Below are 22,088 nucleotides of genomic sequence, written 5' to 3' on the forward strand. Positions count from 1 at the left end.
GTGCTCTCTTCAATAGTGATAGCCACTTACACATTTATGTAGCACTTTGTAGCAACAAAATACTTTCATATAAATATATACCTATATATGTAAATGTATCTACAAATACATGCATACTTACGGTATTCCCAAAGCATCTGGAACTGCAATGCCCCACAGACCACCAGTTCTGTCTCCAGTCCACCCCCACCCCCTGGTGGTCATCATCCAGGGGAGTAACCCTTGTGGAGAACGGATACAACATCCCTGCAAACATCAGTCCCCAGGCTACCAGTCCTGCTTTTCTCCTGCCCCTCTGCAGCCATAGTCCACAGGAGTAACCTTTGTGGACATTTGGTGTGGTAACTGCACAGCAGCTCTCTAGGTCCTACAGGCCTTGTCTTCTCAGCAGCCACAGTTACTAAAGAGCCAGAAATTAAAATTTTCATTACCAAAGACTTTGGTACTATCAGTTGGTTCAGTGGAACCATATCAAATGGTTTTATCAGTGGAAATGATACAAAGGAAGATTTATGACCATCTGCCCTGTTGTTCTACTGTTAGTTGGGATTTTCCGTCTGATGTGCAGCTGAAACCCATATGTATTGTCTCTCCCATTATAATGTGAGCTTCTCAGAGCAGAAACTGTCTTGCTTTTTCCTCCCCTCCCCTCCCCTCCCCTCTCTTTTTCTTCCAGGCCAAGGGGAAAAGTGTTGAACACATGAACATGCAGTCACAGTACCTGAGTTCAAATCTGAGCTCTGCCATATACTACCCATGACAAGTCAATTAACATCTTAGGGCCTCAGTTTCCTCATCTATAAAATGAAGGGGAAGGAGTTCTAAGGTCTAGATCTTTGGTAACAAGAAATACATTTTTATCATTTCATACAGTTATTAACTGTTGGATGTGGTATGAAAGGGTTTTTATTTTGGGGACACCCCTCTTCCATGCCCTGAAGAGCCCCTCTGTCTAGGTCTTGGACCCTAATCCTGTAGGAACACAGCCCCTTCCTGTGGAGTCCTCCAGCTATTGTGTCAAATAATTGAGGATAACAGAGCTAAAGGAGAGCTCAGGAGATGAACCAAGCAGAATGAGAGGGAGGCAAAGAAAAGTATCAGATAAAGGGATAGCTGAGTAGTGCAGTGCAAAAGGATAGAGCACCAGACCTAGAGTAGGAAGATCTGAGTTCAAATTCAATTTCAGACACTTACTAGCTGTGTAATGATGGGCAAGTCATTCAACTTATCTGCCTCAGTTTTCTTCATCTGTAAAATCAGGATAATAATAGCATTTACCTCCCAGGATAAAATGAGATAACATTTGTAAAGTGTTTTGCAAACCTTAAAGCAGCATATAAATGCCAGTTATGATGATAATTTCTTGTTACTATTAAGTAAAGAAGCCAGCTTTTTTGCATTTGGTAAGCTAGCTCTGCAGGCTGTTTCCAAAGCAGAGACCTGGAAATGTTGCCAGCAGTGGCAGCAAGCCTGGAATAATGATGCAGCTTCCCAAAGGAAGCTCCAGGACTATCTAGTTATTTGGTCATTGTCATGTCTGACGCTAAGTGACCCGACCAAGACGTCCATGGGTTTTTACCGGCAAAAGTACTGGAGTGGTTTGCCATTTCCTTCTTCAGTGGATTAAGGCAAACAGGTTAAGTGACTTGCCCAGGGTCACACAGCTAAGGGTCTGAGGCTATTTTGAACTCAGGTCTTCCTGACTCCAGGCCCAGAGCTCTATCCACTGAGCCACCCAGCTGCCTCCCTAGTGTTATAAACGACATCTCTTGAAAAAGGAGCTGAGGCTCGGCCCATGAGAGGTACCACGGCGGTTCGGCCCCGTTCACTTGAACGGCAGCACACTTGACTCTCAGGGGTAGCACTCCACGCCCAGAGCAGCCCCTACAGGTTTAACACCTGCCGGAAAGCCTTTCTTCTTCCGAGTGGAAGGGGACAGGGCCTGAAGCACGGAGGAGACCCAGAAGAAGCTGGGGGATTTGCGTGGGGGTGGGGGCAAGCGGGGACGGCAAGCTTCCAGCCTTCAAGGGAAAAGGGAAGATGCGGAGAAACCATAGAGAGGGGAGTCCGCTGAGCGGCTAGAGCGGCCTGGAGGGAGCGGAGAAGAGCCGGGGAGTCCGGCCGCTCTAGCCGAGGGTGGGCAGTGGATTCTCGGAAAGCAACGACCTGTGCCGCCATTTGCGCGCTGCCCTGCAGAGTCAGGTGAGTCTGGCCTCAGCTTCCCCGTCTGTGATACGGTGGAGCTAGCGGGCTTGGTGATCTCTAAGCGCATGTCACCGCTCCCCGATCCGAGGCCAAGAGTGATGAAGATGATTGTTGTCATTATTAATGTTGTATGACATTGTGATGTGATTAACTATACCATGTTGAAATCATAGCTTGCATTTATAAAAAGTGCTTAAGGTTTGCAGAGCACTTTACAAAGATCTCCTTCGAACCTCATAACCACTGTAGGTGGTCGTTGCTATTATTATCCTCATTTTATAGATGAAGAAACTGAGGCAAAACAGGGGTTGAGTAACTTGCCCAGGGTCACACAGCTAGTAAGTATCTTAGGTTGAATTTGAACTCAGATCTTCCTAACTCCAGGTTCAGTGCTCTATCCACTGGCAGGAGGAGGGGGCCTTAGGGACTGGCCGTCTTGTGACCAACATGGTAGTGATGGTTTAGGGAGCTGAAGAGAGGATGAATGGCTGAGCACACCCAGACAGCTGGCGTAGACAACTCAAGTTTGGCAGCCAATAGAAAGGAAGAAATGGGATGGTTGCTGGATATGATGGAAAGGGTAAGGTTAGTTAAAGGATATGAACAGGCAGCTTTTCAGTGAAAAAATAACTATATATAGTCATGAAAAAATGCTCTAAATCATTATTGATTAGAGAAGTGGAAGTTAAAACAACTTTGAGATAACATCTTAACACTTATCAGATTGGCTAAAATGAAAGAAGGGGAAAATAACAAATGTTGGAGGGGATGTGGAAAAATTGGGACATATTCACTGTTGGTGGAACTGACCTGATCCGTCTTGGCGAGCAATCTGAAATTATGCCCAGAGAGTTATAAAACTTTGTATACCTTTTGACCCAGCAATACCACTATTAGGTGTGTGGTGTTCTAAAATATTTATAGCAGCTCTCTTTGTGGGGGCAAAGAACTGGAAATTGAGGGGATGCCCATCCATTGGGGAATGGCTTAACAAGTTGTGGCATGTGATTGTGATAGGATACTGTAGTGCTATAAGAAATGACGAGCTGGATTTTTTAGAAAAATATGGAAAGACTTTGAAATGAGCAGAACCAACAGAACGTTGTACACAGTAACAGCAATATTGTTCTAAGAACAACTTTGAATGACTAAGTCATTTTGAGTATTATAAATACTCAAATCAGCTACAAAGACCCAAGAAAGAATCTTCACCTCCAGAGAAAGAACTGATAAACAGACATATGTATAGTATGGTTTTACACATACACACACATACTTATATGTGTGTGTGTGTGTGTGTGTGTGTGTATATACTCTCTCTATATACACACATACATATTTGTATTTAATGAAAGCCTTTTCTAGGGTAGAGTGGGGAGGGAAGGAGAAAAAAATAAAAAGTATACAGCAGAGAACAAAAGAAAAAAAAGGAAGCATAGAAAAGCACAGTAGTTTTGAAAGTGGTGAAATGGAAATTCATGGTTCTATATTGAATCTTGTTTTTATGTTGTGCTGTGCATATGGAAATGTTCTCCTTTTTTTGTCTTTTTGTATTTAAGTTTGAAATGAATAAAACCTTTTTTTTTTAAAGGCAAGGAAAGGTTTGTTTTGTTTGTTGGCTTGTTTTCAGCCCTGGGAAGGCATTTATAGTCTGAGGCTAAGAAGCCAGTAGAGAATTAGAGAATTAAGGAGGCACAAAAGCAGGAGATTTGATTCAATTCAACACTTATTAATCACCTGTTGTAATCTCAGAGCTACTATGACCAAAAAAGTCCTGTCCTGTAGGAGCTTACATTCTACAAGGTAGCAAGGAGGAAACAAACACCAAGAAGACAGAGAACGTTGAAGGTTTTCAGTTAGAGGCAGGTTGAATGTTCCTTACAGAGAAGATGACATGACCTGTTCAGGAATTCAACTAAGAGCAAATAAGTTCCTATTGTGTGGAATGCATTGGGGAAACAAAAGCAAAAGCAGAATTGGCCCTGCTCTAAAGGATGGAGTGTCTGTTGGGGGCTCCATCAGTCATACAACACACAAAAAAGTACAAGTGAACACATGGCATAAACAAAGTCATTTTGAGAGGCAGTGTGCTCATAACCAAGGGGATTGGGAATAGTCTTGTGCAGGAAGTAGCACTTCAGCAATATTTGATAGGAGGGCAAAGGAAACACCTAGTTGTGTTGGGATGTAAAGTATGTGAAGGGGAATGATATGAAGTGAGATAGATTGGAACCAGACTGCAGAGGGGCTTTCTTGTAGTCTCTACTTTGCAAATATATATACCCTGTGTCCCTCACAGCTCTGATCTTATCCACCATGCCCTTCTTGATCCCTAGGCCCTAGGCTGTGCACAGCGACAGGAAGTACTCTCAGAGGAGCAAAGACAGAGATGAAAGCTCTGGTTGCAGCACTTGTTGTCAGTGATTGGGCCATGGCCCGTACCTCAGTGTCGTGAAGACCTACTCTCCTTCCATCTACATCATCTCCAACAAGGTATGTGATTTGATTAGACATTTTGATTTTATTAATCCAGAATTTGATTTAATTCAGGAAAAATTTATTTATTTAAGCAAGAGCTGTGTACAGAGCCCTGCGCTAGGTGCTGGAGTGACCCTATAAAGCAGAGTAGAACATGAGTTCCTACCTTTATAGAACTGATGCTCTTATAGATTATAAACCAAAGTTGATCATGATAATAAGTGAATAAGAGAAGTAGAAATTAAGTGCTCTGTGAGGTGCATGTGTGTATGTTGGGGGGGGGAGCAGGGACAGAGAAATCATCTTTAACAGAGCAGACTCAGAACCTTCTGAGATGAAAGGGACATCTAATCTCACCTGTACCCGAAGAGTACTTGCCTCAGTGACATCTCCAGTGAGAGGTCCTTCAAAGTCCACTTGAACATTTCCAGTGAGATACCCCAATTGAATATGTCTACTCCAAATGTGGTTCAATTAAGACAGGGCCCAGTGGAATGATCACCTCTCTGATTCTGGACATTATGTCTCTTGATTGTAGCCTGAGGTTGCATTAGTGGTTTTAGCTGCTATGTCATTCTGTTGACTCATATTGAGCTTACTGTCTCCTAAAGGTTCCTTATCCCCTTACCTCTTTCACATTCAACCCTTTTGTGGTCAGTTTTAAAAAATTTTTTATTTTTTATTTTTAGGCAATTGGGGTTAAGTGACTTGCCCAGGGTCACACAGCTAGTAAGTGTCAAGCATTTGGTCTGAGGCCGGATTTGAACTGGGGTCCTCCTGACTTCAGGGCCGGTGCTCTATCCACTGCCCCAACCAGCTGCCCCATTTGTGGTCAGTTTTTAAACCAAAGGGTAGAATTTTGCATTTATCCCCATTGTGCTTCACTTCATTTATTTTAGTCTATCATCCTAGCCTTTCAGGATCTTACCAGATCCTGAGTCTATTGTATCATCTGAAATTTTGACAAACATGCCTTTTGTGCCTTTATTCACGGCATTGATGAAATTGTTGAAGTACATGTATATAGTCAAGAACAGGTCTTTGAGGTACTCTGCTATGGGCTATCTTCCAAGTTGATATTAATCTATTTAATTAAACAAATTTATATTAAGCACCTACAGTGTGCGAAATGCCATGTTGGAGATACAAAAACAAAAATGAGACCTCTTCTGTCCTGAAAGAGGATACGTTTTACTGGAAGGATACAACTTGTTTACAAGTATAATTCAGAATAATTTGAGGAGGAAGAAACAAGTTCAGGGAAAGCTTCAGGAAGGAGGAAACACCTAAATTGAGCCTTGAAAGAAGACAAAGATTTTGAGAGGTAGAGATGAAAAGAAAGCGCATTCTAGCCATGTAGAAAGGCCTGGGTAATATCCAGAGGCAGGAGATGGAATGTCAGTGTCAAGTTCAAGTACAGCTTGACTGGACCGTAGCCATTTGTTAAGGAGAATAGTATGACAAGACTGCAAAGGGAGGTTGGAGCCCAGTTGTAGAGGGTCTAAAATTGTAGGCTGAGGAGTTTGATTACAGGATAAAATACAGTGGTTTTTTTTTTTATGGAAGATTGACATAAGTAGATGCATCTTAATAAAATTATTTTGATAGCTGTATAGAAGATGGATTGGGAATAGGAGAGACTCACAAGCCATTAATGATGACTTTGGGTCTGGTCATTCAACTTTCCCTAATTCACCCAACCATATTCTCATCCAGCTTACATCTCTTCATCTTGTCTTCTAGGATATTAAATGTTTTTTGTACATGCTTTTCGCAAATCCAGATAGGCTTTATCTAGAATGCTTTCCTGATTCCTGAGTCTAATTACTTATCAAAAAGAGGTAATGGGGTTCATTTTCCATGACCATTTTTGATGATGATCCTTTCTCTTTTCTTAAGCCTTCTCACTCCAGGTTCTTGTCTATCCGCTTGCGATGACTCCAGGAGATCAGGTGATAGTGAACAAGCTCCTACCAGCCAGGCCTCAGGTGAGCTCTCTTTCCTGAGATACCTTCGTTGTTGAGGTCCCAGTGTGAACTTCTGTCCTTCTTCTTAGTCAGGAGCTTTTCTGCCTAGCAACTTCCATAAGCCCCAATTTCCTTCTCTAGGAGCCTAAGCTGAATCCTGGATGACAGATTTCATATACCTCGTAGTATGGAGTCAAGCACTGTGAGTCAACTGTACCTCTCCCCAGCAATTATACGATTTGGAAACATGGACTGTGTGGCTTTTTCAGACAACTAAGAGTAAATAAGTTCCTACTGTGTGGAATGCATTGGGGAAACAAAAACAAAAGCAGAATTGGCCCTGCTCTAAAGGATGGAGTGTCTGTTGGGGGCTCCATCAGTCATACAACACACAAAAAAGTACAAGTGAAGCTGAGGCAGACAGAAGTTAAGTGACTTGCCCACAGTCACACAGCTAGTAAGTATTTGAGGCTGGATTTGAATTCAGATGTTATCAATTCCAGGCCTGGCACTCTATCTACTCTGCCATCTAGGTGGCCCCAGCTCTCAAAAAGCTCAAATGCTAATGAGATCAAATACAAACTTGCTGTTTGGCATTTAAAGCCTTTTGTATACCAACTTTCTCTTCCAGCCTTACTCATTACTCCCTTTGAGCACTCAGTGGTCCAGCCAAATTATCTTCTTGCTGCTCATAACACCCATCACTCTATCTCCTGTTTTTGTACAAACAGTTTTTCATTCCAGAACAAACTCCTTTGCTTCTGCTTCTTGGTATCTCTATCTTCAGCCCAAATGCCACCTCCTACTTAATCCTTTCCTGATCGCCTGGCTACTAGTGCCTTTCTGCCCCCCCACCCCATTACTTTTATATGTTTATATGTGTGTGTGTATATATATATGTGTGTGTGTGTGTGTGTGTATTTATATATATATATATATATATATATATATATATATATATATATATATATACACATATATATATATATATATACACATATATATGTATATATATGTATATTATACACACACACACATATGCTTATATACACATAACTCCTAAAGGACAGAGACTTTTTCATTTTTGTCTTTATATCTCTAGTGACTAGCATAGTTCTTGACATATAGTAGATGTTTAATAAATGCTGATTGTTTGAGACAAACATTTGTACCCATAAATATTCAACTCATGTGCACATAGGTTTATACATGTTTGCAATCACATATGCACTTATTTATACATATACACACTTATACACACACATTTGCACATTCTCCCTATTCTCTTCAGTACTGCCTTTTTATCTAGTACTTTTCATCCTGTGAAGGGTAAGAATAAGGAAAAGAGTGAGATTATGCCCAGGGCTGAAGGAGGAACATGTTATTTCAGGTATCTGTGATGTTCGAGGATGTGGCTATCTACCTCACCCAGGATGAATGGGGCCATCTAGGACCTGCTCAGAGGGGTCTCTACAAGGATGTGATGCTGGAGAATTATGAAAACCTCGTCTCATTGGGTAAGGCCTCTCCCCCACGAACTCAGATGTGGGTTTCTTGGCATCTTTGAATAACTGTAAGTTCTGATGGGCTCAGTTAGGTTTAGGCTTTAACATGTTCAAGAATCTAAGACTGCTGATCTTGTCTAGGCTCAGAGTTAGAGCATTTGTATTCTCTTTTCTTTGTCTTTTATTTGAGGGGGGGCTTTTTTTTTTAGTGAGGCAGTTGGGGTTAAGTGACTTGCCCAGGGTCACACAGCTAGTAAATGTCAAGTGTCTGAGGTCAGATTTGAACTCAGGTCCTCCTGACTCCAAGGCTGGAGCACTATTCACTGTGCCCCGTAGCTGTACTCTCTATTCTCTTATCTCAACCCTTAGGTATGGTCTGTGTAGAATGAGAAATGAGCATTTTCCTTACGTCTCTGCATTTGTACCTTCCCTCTCCTTCCAGCTTCCTATAGAACACCTGACTTTGCTACCCCAAACCTCTTGGATCCCATGAGGACATTCCCAGGGATGGAACTTACCCACCTTCCTGATTAAGGAGAGGGCACCTAAGTTAATTTTTTTTCCAAGGCTCCAAATCACCAACTCCCAGATTGCCTACTCCTCTTCTAGAAAACATGAGTCTTCAAGATTTGTTCAAACCTAGCCTAGGCCTGCCTGTCATATCTTTTCTGGCTCTTTTTCTTGAAGAAACAAAGTTCTGTGAATTCACAGCAAATTAGACCTGTTTCTTTTCTTACATGTAGGATTTCCAGGGTCCAAACCTGAAGTGATCTCTCAGCTGGAACAAGGGGAGGAGCCATGGATCCTGGACATGAAGAGAACTGAGAACAGAGAGATCCTGGAAGGTGGCTACCCATGTTAGACAATGAGAACCTTCCTTTCATTTAGTCATTAAGCATTTATTCATTGAGCATCTCCTTGATATGTTTGTTGGGGTCAAGTTCAAAGGAAGTAGGAGAAACAGTTTCTGCCCTGGAGATCTCACTGTATGGTCCATCTTGCAGGTTCCTATCTTTGAGCAAAGGGTTGGAGATGTGATGTGTGAGGTCATTTTGTCCCTTTAGCATCAGATTCAAAGGTTAGGGCTATCATCAGATATCCCAATTTCCATTAAGAACCCTACGATCTCTGTCACTGATAAATGTATAAATCTTTTTTTTTTCATTTGTTGATAGATATTTTTAATGCAAAAATTACTTTACATTTATTTGGGGCTTTAACAAAGTATTGTCTTCACAAAGGCCCTGTGAGGTAAGCAGTGCAAGTATTATCCCCATTTTATAGATGGGGAATAATAGATAGGAATATAGATAGGAAATTAAAGCTCTGGGAAGTAAAATGACATGTCCATAGTCAAATGGCTAGTAATTGAACCAGGGGTCAACCTAGGTCTCCTAGCTTCATGTCTAGTAATTTTTGCACCATATTACACTGTCTTTCTCATATATATATGTGTGTGTTTGTATGTGTGTGTATGTGTGTATGTATATGTGTGTGTATATATATATGTATATATGATACATGTACACACACACACACACACACACACACACACACACACACATTCTCGGAGTTAGAAGGGAGCTCGGAAGCCATCTATTTCATCCCATACTGGACCAAAAATCTCTCTTGCATTATGACCAACAAATGATCAATTAAGCCTTTGCTTTAAGACCACAAGTGAGGGGGGTCAGCTACCTCCCAAGGCAGCCATTTCCAGTTTGGGACAGCTGAAAGAATTAGGAACTTTTTCTTGACCTCAAACCTATATTTTCTTCTTGGCAACTTCCAGTCATTACCACTAGTTCCGCCCTCTAGGCCAAGCAGAACTATCCCTGTTTCACACTTTGCACTTTAGGTACTTCAAAACAGCTATCATTTGCTCCCCCTAAGTCTTCTTAGTCCAAGGTAAGGATCCCCAGTTCTCTCAGCTATTTCATGGTCTTTATCTTTAACCATTCTAACAATCCTTCTCTGGATGTTTATCCAGTACCCTCTCTAAACCCTTCATGTTATCATTACCCTCCCTAAAATGTGGCATTTAGAACTTACCACAGTACTTCAAACACAGTCTGAAATATGGTGTCCATGGTTTTTTTTTTTGGTGTGTGTCGTGGTTTTTAAGCAATCTAATGGTTTGTAAATTATCTCTCCTTGGCTTATTTTCTGGATTGGTTGTTTAATGGTAGGAAATATCTTACATTTTCTTCTCTTTTTTTTTCAATCTAATGATTTTGTTCTTGTATTTCTTATTGTCTCATGGAATAACTGATTTCTATTTGTCCATTCTTATTTTTCAGGGTGCTTGCTATTTAGGTAGGGTTTAGCATCTCCTGGATTGAGCTATTTAGTGTCCTATCCATTCTTTCCTCTAGAGTTCTCATTTCATTTGTAATAATCCTTTTTTAATCTCTTGCTCCATTTCTTCCAGGAACTCTTATAGACCTTATGACTAAGCTATCATATACATGTATATATATATATATATATATATATATATATACATATACACACACACACACATACATACATACACACACACGTGTGTATATACTTTTCTATATGTATATATGTATGTGTGTATGTATGTATATATATGTGTGTGTGTGTATACACACACACACACATAAATACACACACATACATACATACATGGCTCTATTTGTAGTTGTTGAGTAGTTATTTTCTTTTTCTGGGTTTGTGTCTGTGCCTTGCAGTCCAAAGAAAATTTTTTTTCTTTTTGATTGTCGTGTTCCTGTCCTAGGTGTCTCCCCTGAATTGAGAAGTAATATGAATTTTGCATTTTTTTCTTATTTAGATGGTGAGACAAGATCAAGAAACAATGAACTTCCTCCAAATCAAGGAATTTATGAAAAAGTAGAATCCCAGTACATGACCTTAGAAATACTCAGAGGGGATATTCCTCAGTTCCTCAAGTTCAGAGAGGTATATAAATATGAGTGCAGGGTAGAGCAACACCAAAGAGAAACTGTTGAAGAGAGACAGAGAAAATCCTATTCTTTGGTGAAAAATTTTAGACCAGTGACAATAATTCAGAAGGAAAACTCATTGGAGCAGAGAACACAAGTAAATACCAAATTTGGGAGAAGCTTAAATTTGTGCTCAAATCCTAATGTACATCAGAGAGTTCCTGCAGAAGAAATACCTTATAAATGTGATACATGTGGCCAAGGCTTCAAACACAATTCAGGTCTAATTAAACATCGAAGAATCCATACAGGAAAGAGATTTTGTAAAGCTAATGTATTTAGGAAAATGTTCAGGCAGAATTCAGTCCTTCCTGGAAAACAGAAAGCTTACAATGATGAGAAATCTTCTGAATATAATGAATTCGAGAAAACCCTCAGTCAAAGATCAGCATTTACTAAACATGAAAAACCATTTGCTAGAAACAAACCGTATGAATGTAATGAATGTGGCAAAGCTTTTAGCCAGAGTGCACACCTTATCCAACATCAAAGAATTCACACTGGAGAGAAACCTTATGAATGCAATGAATGTGAGAAAACTTTCAGTCAGAGATCAACCCTCATTAAGCATGAGAGAACACATAATGGAGAGAAACCCTATGAATGTAATGAATGTGGGAAAAACTTTCGTCAGAACTCTCACCTTATTTATCATCAAAGAATTCACACTAGAGAGAAACCCTATCAGTGTAATGAATGTGGGAAAGCCTTTAGTGCTTGTTCTTCCCTTATTCAACATCATAGAGTCCATACTGGAGAGAAACCCTATGAATGCAATGACTGTGGGAAAACCTTTAGTCAAAGCTCTAACCTCATTCAACATCAGAAAACACATAAAGGAGAGAAACGTCGAGAGAAATGTTATGAATGTATTATATGTGAGAAAGTTTTTAGCACACACTCATCTTTTATTCAGCATCGAAAAATTCATACTGGAAAGAAACCGTATGAGTGTGGCCAGTGTGGGAAAGCTTTCCGTCAAAGAACTCACCTTATTACACATCAGAGAGTTCATACTGGAGAGAAACCCTATAGCTGTAGTGAATGTGGAAAAGCTTTCAGTCAGAGCTCTCAACTTATTCAACATCAGGTAATTCATACAAGAGATAAACCTTATGTGTGTAATGAATGTGGAAAAACCTTCAGTGCTCATTCTTACCTTATTAGACATCAAAGAATTCATACTGGAGTGAAACCTTATGAATGTACTGAATGTGGGAAAACTTTTAGCCAGAGAATAACTCTTATCGTTCATGAGAGAATTCACACCAGAGAGAAACCTTATGAATGTGACACATGTGGGAAATCCTTTAGTGCTCCATCATCTTTTATTCAACATTGCAGAATTCACACTGGAGATAAACCTTACGAATGTAGTGAATGTGGCAAAACCTTCCGACAAAGCTCTCAGCTTATTACACACAAGAGAATTCACACTGGAGAGAAACCTTATGAGTGTAATGAATGTGGAAAATCTTTCAGTGCATGGTCATATCTTATTCAGCATCAGAGAATTCATACTAGAGGGAAATCCCATCAATGTAAGGGGTGTGGCAAAGCCTTCAGTACACGTTCTTATCTTATTTTACAGTATAAAATTCATACTGGAGAGAAGCGCTATATGTGTAATGAATGTGGTAAAGCCTTCAATACATGTTCAGATCTGATTCCACATCAAAGAATTCATACTGGAGAGAAGCCTTATAAATGTAATGGATGTGGAAAAGCATTCAGTCAGCACTCTAACCTTGCTAAGCACCAGAGAATTCACACACGAGAGAAACCTTTTGGGTGTAATGAGTGTGGGACAGCCTTTGACCAGCTGTCTAGCCTTATTCAGCACCAGAGAATTCAAACTGCAGAGAAATCATACGTGTGTAGTGATTGTGGGAAAGCTTTCAGCCAGAGTACCAACTTGCTTAAACATCAAAGAATTCATGCTGCAGAGAAATTCTGCAACCAAGCAATCACTTCATGATTTTGCTTTTTAAATTCAGTCCTCAAGTTGGTGTGTTTGCTTTTCAAATGGCTTCCCTTACAGTTTATTTACATTAGATTGCCAACATTTGGTTGTTGGGTGTCTTGTCATGTTGATGAAGGTCTCCTTGAGATGATTCAGAGGTCTCTCACCAACCTTCATTCATATCTAGACACACATGTATGTATGTGTATCTATCTATCTATATATAGTATGCATATACACTCACATATATAAACCTTTGCTACAACAGCAAAATCACATTTTAAAATGTGAGCCTCTAGAGCAAACTTAAACACTAAAATATAATTTGACATCTTCATTCTTTCTCAACTCTAAATTACCAGGAAAGGCAAAATTATCAATAATAACCACTTAGTGAGTACATACTATGTACAAAACACTGAGCAGAAATAAAAAGTAGAATCTTTGCCATTAAGCACCTACATAGAGACGTGGCATACACATGAGAAAGTTGCATAAGAAAGATACAGATTACTTCCCCTCTTAAGTGCTGAAACAGGATATTTAAAATGACAACAGCCATCATGTAATTGGATCAAAAGCTTTGGACTCTACATTTCACTGGGCATCAGAGCTTTCTCAGGTATAAGCTATAATGCTTTAGTCTTTCCTTCATTTAGCAACTAGAGAAAGAACTGTATTTTGCCAATAGTTAGCACTAAATAAACGTTTAACTGAATTGAATCGGACAACTGTATGGAAGGAAGAGAAAAGGAGACAGAGTTCTCCCAGCTCCACTCCAAGAGCCCTTGTTATCTCCCATCCTAAAAAAGAAGTAATGGAAAGGTATGTAGCTGTGAGTTTTAGGGTTGAAAAAATACAAAAACCGTGGACTTTTAGTTGTCTCAACAAGGAGATGTTTTAAGTTATCTTTGTTTTTAAAACATCGCCTCTTACCTCCTTGATAGATGGAAGTAACTTAATATATAGACAGGGCAAAAGTTGCTTCAACTTCATCTCAAAGAACTTTCAATTCTCACCATTACTGGCTTACCTTGTCAGCTGAAAATTTTGGGGGATTGGATATATTGAGTTTGTATTGACCTTAGCCATTTAAAAAGATTGCATTATTCAGAAGTGGAATGTGGCTGTTGGAACATGGAGGACCTGGAAGTAGGGCCCCTAACTACCTGCCCCTTTTTGTAGAGTAAGGGCAGTCCTAGGAGTAGGTTTCTTTAATTTGATACAATGAAATGGATGTTTCATAGAAAATCAGTACAAGGCTGCAAAATACCTGAGAACAGAGATGCATACAGAAGGGATAAGACTTTGCAAGCCCAGGGTGCTTTTTAGTAAATAATGTTATGATACAAACAGTAATTCTCACTTTAAGGTAGGGGTTCTTAACCTTTTGGACCCCTTTGGTAGTCTAATGAAACCTACAGATCCCTTCTCAGAATAACATTTTAATGCATAATTTTAAATGCATAAAACATAGGGTTACAAAGAAAACCAATTATATTGAAGTGTAGTTATCAAAATTATTAACAAGTTCCTAGGTTAAGAACTCCACATTTAGTGGGATACGTTATTTGTTTTATTTTATTTATTTATTTTTTGTGAGGCAATCAGGGTTAAGTGACTTGCCCAGAGTCACAAAGCTAGTAAATGTCTGAAGTCAGATTTGAACTCAGGTCTTCCTGACTCCTGACTCCAAGGCTGGAGCTCTATCTACTGCACTACCTAGTTGCCCCTAGGCAGCTAGTTCTTGTCAGACTTGTGGATGCCCATTTCTTTGGTAAATTGTTTTCTTTGCCACTTGTTACCTCCACTGACCCTGGGTCTGTCACTTCAACCTTGTGCTTGTTTTAGGCATTGATGTTTTAAAACAGCCCTACCCTTGCCTCATCCCTAAGTCCCTTGCCCAGGATGAGATAGTAGCAAGTTCCTTTATTAGTGGATTCCTGCATTCATTATCCTAGGTTCATGCTGACCACATAAGTCAAGGTCAAGGGCTATAAACAGCTTAGATACCTTTACTAAACTGAAATATCCAAAGTCATCTCACAGGATGGCCTTCTTACTTTCCCATGGAAATGTGTAAGGATTCATTTTGTTTGTTAGTTTGTTTCTCTTAGGACTTTCCCCTCATACTGTTGTTTCTTTTTAACTAACTTTGTAAAAGGAGCAGCTAGGTGGCCCAGTAGAGAGAACACTGGGGCTAGAGTCAGGAAGACCTGACACTAACTATGTGACCCTGGTCAAGTCACTTAAGCCTGTTTGCCTTATTTTCTAATCTATAAAATGATCTGGAGAAGGAAATGGCAAACCACTCCAGTATCTTTGCCAAGAAAACCTCAAATAGGGTCACGAAGAGTCAGACATGACTGAAATGACTCAACTTTGCAAAACATCCTATATCTCTGTTGGTCCTTTCCTTAGAGTTCTTGTGACTCTTAATTAGTATGATTACCTAGCATGTTCCAGGGGCTCTCTGCTTTGTCCTGTTGGCTTTCTTACCTATGAGCAAATTAGCTGTTTTCATGAAGGACTGTAGAAGAGTTGTATTAAGGATCTAGCTCTTACTGAGTAATAATAAGAATAAATGGCATGTATACAGCACTTTAAAGTTTACAGAACAGCTTATACGTATCTCATTTTACCTTCACAACTCCTATATAAGATAGGGACTGTCATCTCCATTTTACAGATTATAAAACTAAAACTGAGGCTAAGTGACTTGCTGAGGATTATATGACTAATAAATGTCTGAGGCAGGATTCTAGCTCAGGTCTTCTTGACTCCCGATTGAGCATTCTATTTACTGTGCCACCTAGATGCTTCCTAATCAAGACAAAATAATAAATTCAGATTTTAAAGGGGAAAGTTTTGTGAAACACTATCCAGTATTCTATCCACTATACCACAACTGCCTCCCAAGAGATACTGAATTGTTTCCTGTTAGGTCCTATTAAAAAGCTAAGTTTATATGTTGCTGGGACCAGGCTCTTTTAATCTTTTTCAAAATTTTGGGTAGAGTATGTCCCAGTATTTCTAGTTTGGGGTTATATCTTCATGCTGATATTTCCCTTTCTTCTTTCAGACTTTGTTCTGTTTTACAAATTTTTTTTTTTGCTTACCAAATAAGATTTTATTATGGCATTTCTAATGACATACTCTAGCATTGTAAAACACTGATAGAATTTATTGTAGCCATCTAAAATGATATACATTCCCAGATATTGGCATTCCAGGTTATTTTCTTGCCATTGATGACTAATAATTTTAGCCTGACAATAGGAAAAAAATCAGGACTAAGATATTCTTTAACATGCATTCATGGTAGTTCTGTTATTGCAGTTACTTGGCTTATTAAAGGCACAATAATTATATGATTAGGTAGTCTAACTTAACTTCCTTATACGTAAGAAATTTATTAAAAAATGTCAGCAATAATCACCATTCAGGGATTCTTTCTCTATTCTATTATTATACAACTAGGGATGAAGTTTTTTTTTTAGGCAGTTGGGGTTAAGTGACTTGCCCAGGGTCACACAGCTAGTAAGTGTTAAGTGTTTGGTCTGAGGCCGGATTTGAACTCAGGTCCTCCTGACTTCAGGGCCAGTGCTGTATCCATTGTGCCACCTAGCTGCCCCCTAGGGATGAAGTTTTGCAGTTGCTCCCTGCACCTCTGAAGAAAATTTCAACTCCTGAGTCACTTTTATCAAAACTTTATTTCCTTTCCTCTGATATTCTGGAAATTCCAATACTATTTGATCCATGGCAGCTCGACCCAAAGTAAATTCTGGATCAGAATCACTCTCTGAATTGATAGGGTGACCACCAACTTTGGCGTGGTCGTAAGCTGTCCATCGAAATTTATCTTGGCAACAGAGATCAACATCATATTGAAGAAGACTGACTATGCCTACTGGTTCACCACTGGCAGCATGCATAATGGCTGTCCTTTTAGAGTTATCCAAGGCATTCACATTTGCTCCATTTTTTAAGAAAAAATCTACCATATTTAGATTATTTTCTCTAATTGCGACCACAAGCAGTGTATAGTCTTCCTTGTTTTTTCCTTCAATATCCATGTAATGTTTCAGCGGCTTTGCTGCTGTAGCTGTGTTCTGTCCAAAGGCAGCATAGTGAAGTGCAGTGTTGTTGTTGATGTCCACAAAATTAAGGTCTGCACCATGTTAGAGCAGGGTAGTAGCACACTTGTCATGTTGACACTGTACTGCCTTAATTAAAGCTGTTAGATTATCATTGTCCAGAAGGTTTAGATCTCAGTTTCTTTCTACTAAGAGAGACACAACATCTGGATATCCATTAGCACAGGCCAGGTGTAGAGGTGTCCCTCCCACACCTGGGCCCAGCCTCCAGCCCCACTCTGCAGCCACCTCTGATGCTGCTGCGCTCCAGCCTCCCACCCCGTGATGCCCTAGACTCGGACCCGGCGCCAGAGCTGGGCTTGGTCTCCAACATGGCCTGACAGCCCTGTCTACAAATTTGTTAACCCATAAATTGGAAGACTTGCCATCCTCTTGCAAATACCAGGCTACCTGATATGTATGGCTTAGTTTGTCAGAAATGAAGTTTGTGTGAGGAGTAGGATGATTAGATTATAGAGTATGTTAAGAAAAGTAACATATAATAACCCTGGAAAAGCAGGCTGGAGCCAAACTTTGCAAAGTTTTAAATGCTAAACAAGGGAGTTTGTATTTGCTCCTAAAGGGTAACAGGAAACCACTGGAATTTACTGAGCAAGAGAGTAATATAGTTAGACCTATGCTGTAGTAATATCACTTTGGCATCTGTGTGGATAATGAATTGGAAAGAGTAGAGAGGCTATTGGAATAGTCTAGGTGAACTAGGGTGGGGAGAAGTGGATGCAAGTGATACATAGATAGGAATGACATGGGTAAGAAAATAAGTTCAGTTTTAAACATGCCTAATTTAAAAGATTGCTTTGGGATGTTCTGTTGAGGGCCGATCTTAAGAGTCTGATAAGGGTTTAAGATCCAAGGCAGAGTTTGACCTCTGCTCAGGCTTTCACCCCAAAGGGCTCAGGGATTAAGTGGTACGGCTCCCCAATTCCTTCCTGATAAAGATGTCTCTGAGACATCCCTTCTTTCTCTTTGAACCTTAGGTTTACATATTTACTCCTCTATGCAGGTGGCACCTAGGCACCTGGGAAAACCTTGGAATCTACAGCCCAATCTAGGAACCCTGATAAGGAGGAAATTCATGATTGTTACATCCTCAGCAGATGTTCTGGGAAGTATCTCAAGGGGAGGACTCTTTGAAGTTAGGCTAGATCTTCCCTATATGTTCTGTGCCCTCAGATGAATAAACTGAGTCAGTAATTCTGCTCCGCCTGGCCCATGTCAGAAGTTATTTCACGCCTCTCCGTTCGGTGTACAATCTGGTTGCGGGCAACAATATTCAGTTCAAGATGTTCAATAGACAGTTGGGTATGTGAAAATGAAGGTCAAGAGAGAGATTAAGGCTGAACACAGATCTGAGAGTCATCTGCATAGAGATGATAATTGAATCCGTGGGTACTGATGAAAAAGCCAAGTGAAATAGAGGGAAAAGAGAACCTAGGATGGAGCCTTGGGGCACACTCTTGGTTAGTAGGCATGATATAAATGAAGATTCAGCAAAGGAGACTGGCAAAAAAGTGGTCATACAGACACGAGTGTCACAATATCCAGGAAAAGAGGGAGATTGACAATGCCAAAGGCCGTAAAGAGGTCGAGAAATATGAGGATTGGGGGAACATGGCAATTAAAAGATCATTAGCAACTTTGGAGACTGCATTTTCAGCTGAATGATGAGGTTGAAAACTAGACCACGGACTTAAGAGAATGAGAAGAAAAGTGAAGGCATTGATTATAGTCTTCCCAAGTAGTTTAGTTAGAAAAGAAAGAGATAGTAAGGATGACTGGATCAAGTGAGGTTATAGGCAGTGGTGAAACAGCCAGTAGACAGGAAAGGATTGAAGATAAGTTAGAGAATAGGGATGATAGAGGAAGCCATCTGCCGGAGAGGATGGGATATACTTGTACTTGTGATGGGGTTGCCTTGGGTCACTGGTTCATGTGAGACTGGAGTGAAGGCAGAGAATGTGATGGAAGGAATCTTTGTGATATGAAATGAAGAGGGATAGTGAAGAGGGTGCTCTTGGTGGATGGCCTCAATTTTTTTTTTCCCCATGAAATGTGAGGCAGGGTTTTCAGCTGCAAGGGTGGGGAGCAGAGGAGCCATGGAAGGTTTGAGGAGGGATGAAAAGATTTAGAAAACCCACTTGGTGAGTGGGATAATGTGTCAATTAGGGAGATATCAAAGGATTGCATTGCAGCATTGAGAGCGTAGTTGAGATTTGTAGTATACCTAGTCAGCATGGTTTTGTGATTTCCTCCATCTTCATTCTAGCAGCAAGTAATTAGGAGCAAAAGCAGTGGATGGTGAGAGTAAGCCAAGGCCAAGGCTTGCCAGTGCAAGATTTGTGATAGGATAAGCAGACCGGGGGACTTGAAAGAAGAGGGTGCTATAGTTGAACTGGTTCACTAAGGAGTCACGACGGGGAAGGGAGAAGGGTTTAGTCAGTGTGGTACTAAACGCTTGAGAAAGAACTGAGGAATGGAGAGATGGGAGGCCAAAGTGTGGATGGAGAATAGGTTTGGGGATTACAAGGCAGAGGGAATGGTGTCATGACAACAGATTGTAATCAAATAAAGGAATTTCAGAGTCCCTGAACATGGAAGTGGTGCATTTGTAGGGCACTACAAGTTCAAAGGTATTACCATCTCTATGTGTAACTTGTGAGATGGAGGAACTGGGAAGATGTCTGAGGGAGTATCAGTGTATGTGTTGAAGTCCCCTAGTTGAAGGGTGTGACCCAGGTATTAAACTCTTTGAAGAAGGAGAATGACTTGGAGATTGTTAGACAACAGCCACCAAAATCTTGATTGGGTGACAAATATGATTAAATGAACCTCAAAGGAAGAGAAGTTACTTGAGCGATGATAGGAGAGAGCCTGGCAGTTACATGAAGCAAGGAGTACTCCAAATCCTCCACAACTACTGTGTGTGTGGGGTGGGGGGAGAAGGGCTGTTAGAAAGTACATGTGATATACTTAAATTTGCATTAATTCCATGAGCATCAAGTGATAGGGGCCTGAACAAAGGTAGAGGCATGGGACTAGGAATGGGATGCAACGATCATATTTAGGCCTGTGTGAGTGGTGGTATATAACAGGTTATTCCAAAATGACTGGATCAGTAAACATCTGTTAAGTGTTTGCTGTGTGTCAACTGTGCTAGGAGCTAGATATACAAAGAAGGGCAAAAAAGAAAAAAAGTCCTCGACTCTCAGCAGTTCACAGTGGGGGGAAACAATATGCAAACAATATATAAACAATATATGAATACATACACATAGAGGATAAAATTGAGATAAGCAATAGAGGCACTAGCATTAAAAGAGTAGGGGGGTTAGTTAGGTGGCATTGTGGATAGAATAGTGGCCCTGGAATCAGGAGGATCTGAGCTCAAATCTGACCTCAGAAACTTGACACTTACTAGCTACATGACCCTGGGCAAGTCACTTAAATCCAATTGTGTCAAAGAAAAAAAGAGGGAGGGGTAGGTATTGGGAAATGCTTCTTATAGAAAGTGGGATTTTAGCTGGGAATTGGAAGAAGTCAGGAGGCAGAGATGAGGAGAGAGAGAATTCCAGGCATGGGGAAACAACTGGTGGAAAGCCTAGATTTGGGAGATGGTGCATGTTATGAGAGGAGCTGCAAGGAGGCCGATGTCACTAAAACACCATTCCAGTCTCCTGCTGCTTTGGTGAGGAAAAAGCAATTCCATCTCAGTCACTCATATCTCTTGATTGAACTTAAGCCTCTGGTGGGAAGAGAAGTGTCATTCCATCATACCAGCTTCCCACAATGAGGTGGGAGAGCACCATTCCATCAAGTTTCCAACCTGGTCTCCAGCTTTGGGGGAAGGAAATATCATTACTCCTGCTTCAAATTCTTGCTCCTTCACCTGAACTATCCAAGGTTCTGAAAGGACCTTACTGTGCAGTCATAACACTACTGACATTGAAAATATTTCTAAAAATTTCCTTTAATGATTAACAAACTCTGACCTGGTCATGCCCTCCTAAATCCAGTGATTCTGAACCTCCTAGGTCATTATTTTTTTTTGTTTTGTTTTTTGGTTTTAGGCAATTGGGGTTAAGTGACTTGCCCAGGGTCACACAGCTAGTAAGTGTCAAGTATTTGGTCTGAGGCCGGATTTGAACTTGGGTCCTCCTGTCTTCAGGGCCAGCACTGTATCCACTATGCCACCTAGCTGCCCCATCCTAGGTCATTATTTAAACTACAGTCCCTATTTCTCATTGCCTAAATTCTTATTTCCATTTCCTTTAATCCAACATTATTACCCCTCACCTTGCTATAATGTCTCACCTAAAAGCTAGTCTTCATTTCCACTGTGCCCTCTGAAATGCTTGCTCCATAGACAAACTTGCTTTCATCTTAAATCTTTTCCTTTCCTACTCTTTCCATTTTCTGGCTGTAAGTGAGACCCTGGCTCCCTGCTGCTGACACAGCCTGCCTGGCCACCCCTTTCCAGTACTGGCTGAACTTTCATTTATTTTCCCTGGCTCACAGGGTGAGGTAGGGGAGTACTTCTTGCTTCCCATTGCCACTTCCAGGTTCTTCCCTCTATCACCATAATCACTCAGTAACCTCTCCTCTGAACTTCACACAATCCATATCTATCACCCAATCAAAATTGGTAGCTGTTATCTACAGACCTTCAGGGCAATCTTCTTCCTTCCTTAATAAGTTAAGTACCCAGCTCAATCTTTCTGCTCCAATTCTTACCCCATATGGCATATGTATGTATATACATATACATATATATACATATACATGCATATATACATATGTATGTATACTAGAGGACTTCAATATTC

At 40.4% G+C, this 22,088-nt stretch overlaps 1 protein-coding gene and 1 pseudogene across 5 annotated transcripts in view; one reads left to right on the plus strand and one right to left on the minus strand.

Moving 5' to 3' along the window:
* The window catches only part of LOC110214105 (uncharacterized), a 32,545-nt gene extending 18,183 nt beyond the window's left edge, over window positions 1-14,362 (plus strand). For 2 of the 5 annotated variants that reach the window (XM_020994793.2, XM_020994792.2), the window contains exons 3-7: window positions 4,542-4,698; window positions 6,583-6,671; window positions 8,041-8,167; window positions 8,899-9,000; window positions 10,974-14,362. In XM_020994793.2, coding sequence (XP_020850452.1) covers window positions 6,618-6,671; window positions 8,041-8,167; window positions 8,899-9,000; window positions 10,974-13,123 — 2,433 coding nt within the window. In that variant the 5' untranslated portion in view covers window positions 4,542-4,698; window positions 6,583-6,617 and the 3' untranslated portion in view covers window positions 13,124-14,362. Of the gene's footprint in view, window positions 1-2,007; window positions 2,203-4,541; window positions 4,699-6,582; window positions 6,672-6,791; window positions 7,108-8,040; window positions 8,168-8,898; window positions 9,001-10,973 lie in introns of those variants that run through there. The other 3 variants (XM_020994794.2, XM_078153870.1, XM_078153869.1) reach the window with 3 other exon arrangements.
* Window positions 14,363-16,743: 2,381 nt separating this feature from the next.
* Window positions 16,744-21,812, minus strand: LOC110214267 (uncharacterized; annotated as a pseudogene).
* Window positions 21,813-22,088: the final 276 nt, after the last annotated feature.

The sequence above is a fragment of the Phascolarctos cinereus genome, unplaced genomic scaffold (assembly GCF_003287225.1).
Source record: "Phascolarctos cinereus isolate Bilbo 61053 unplaced genomic scaffold, phaCin_HiC Scaffold_4;HRSCAF=312, whole genome shotgun sequence".
Taxonomy (NCBI): domain Eukaryota; kingdom Metazoa; phylum Chordata; class Mammalia; order Diprotodontia; family Phascolarctidae; genus Phascolarctos; species Phascolarctos cinereus.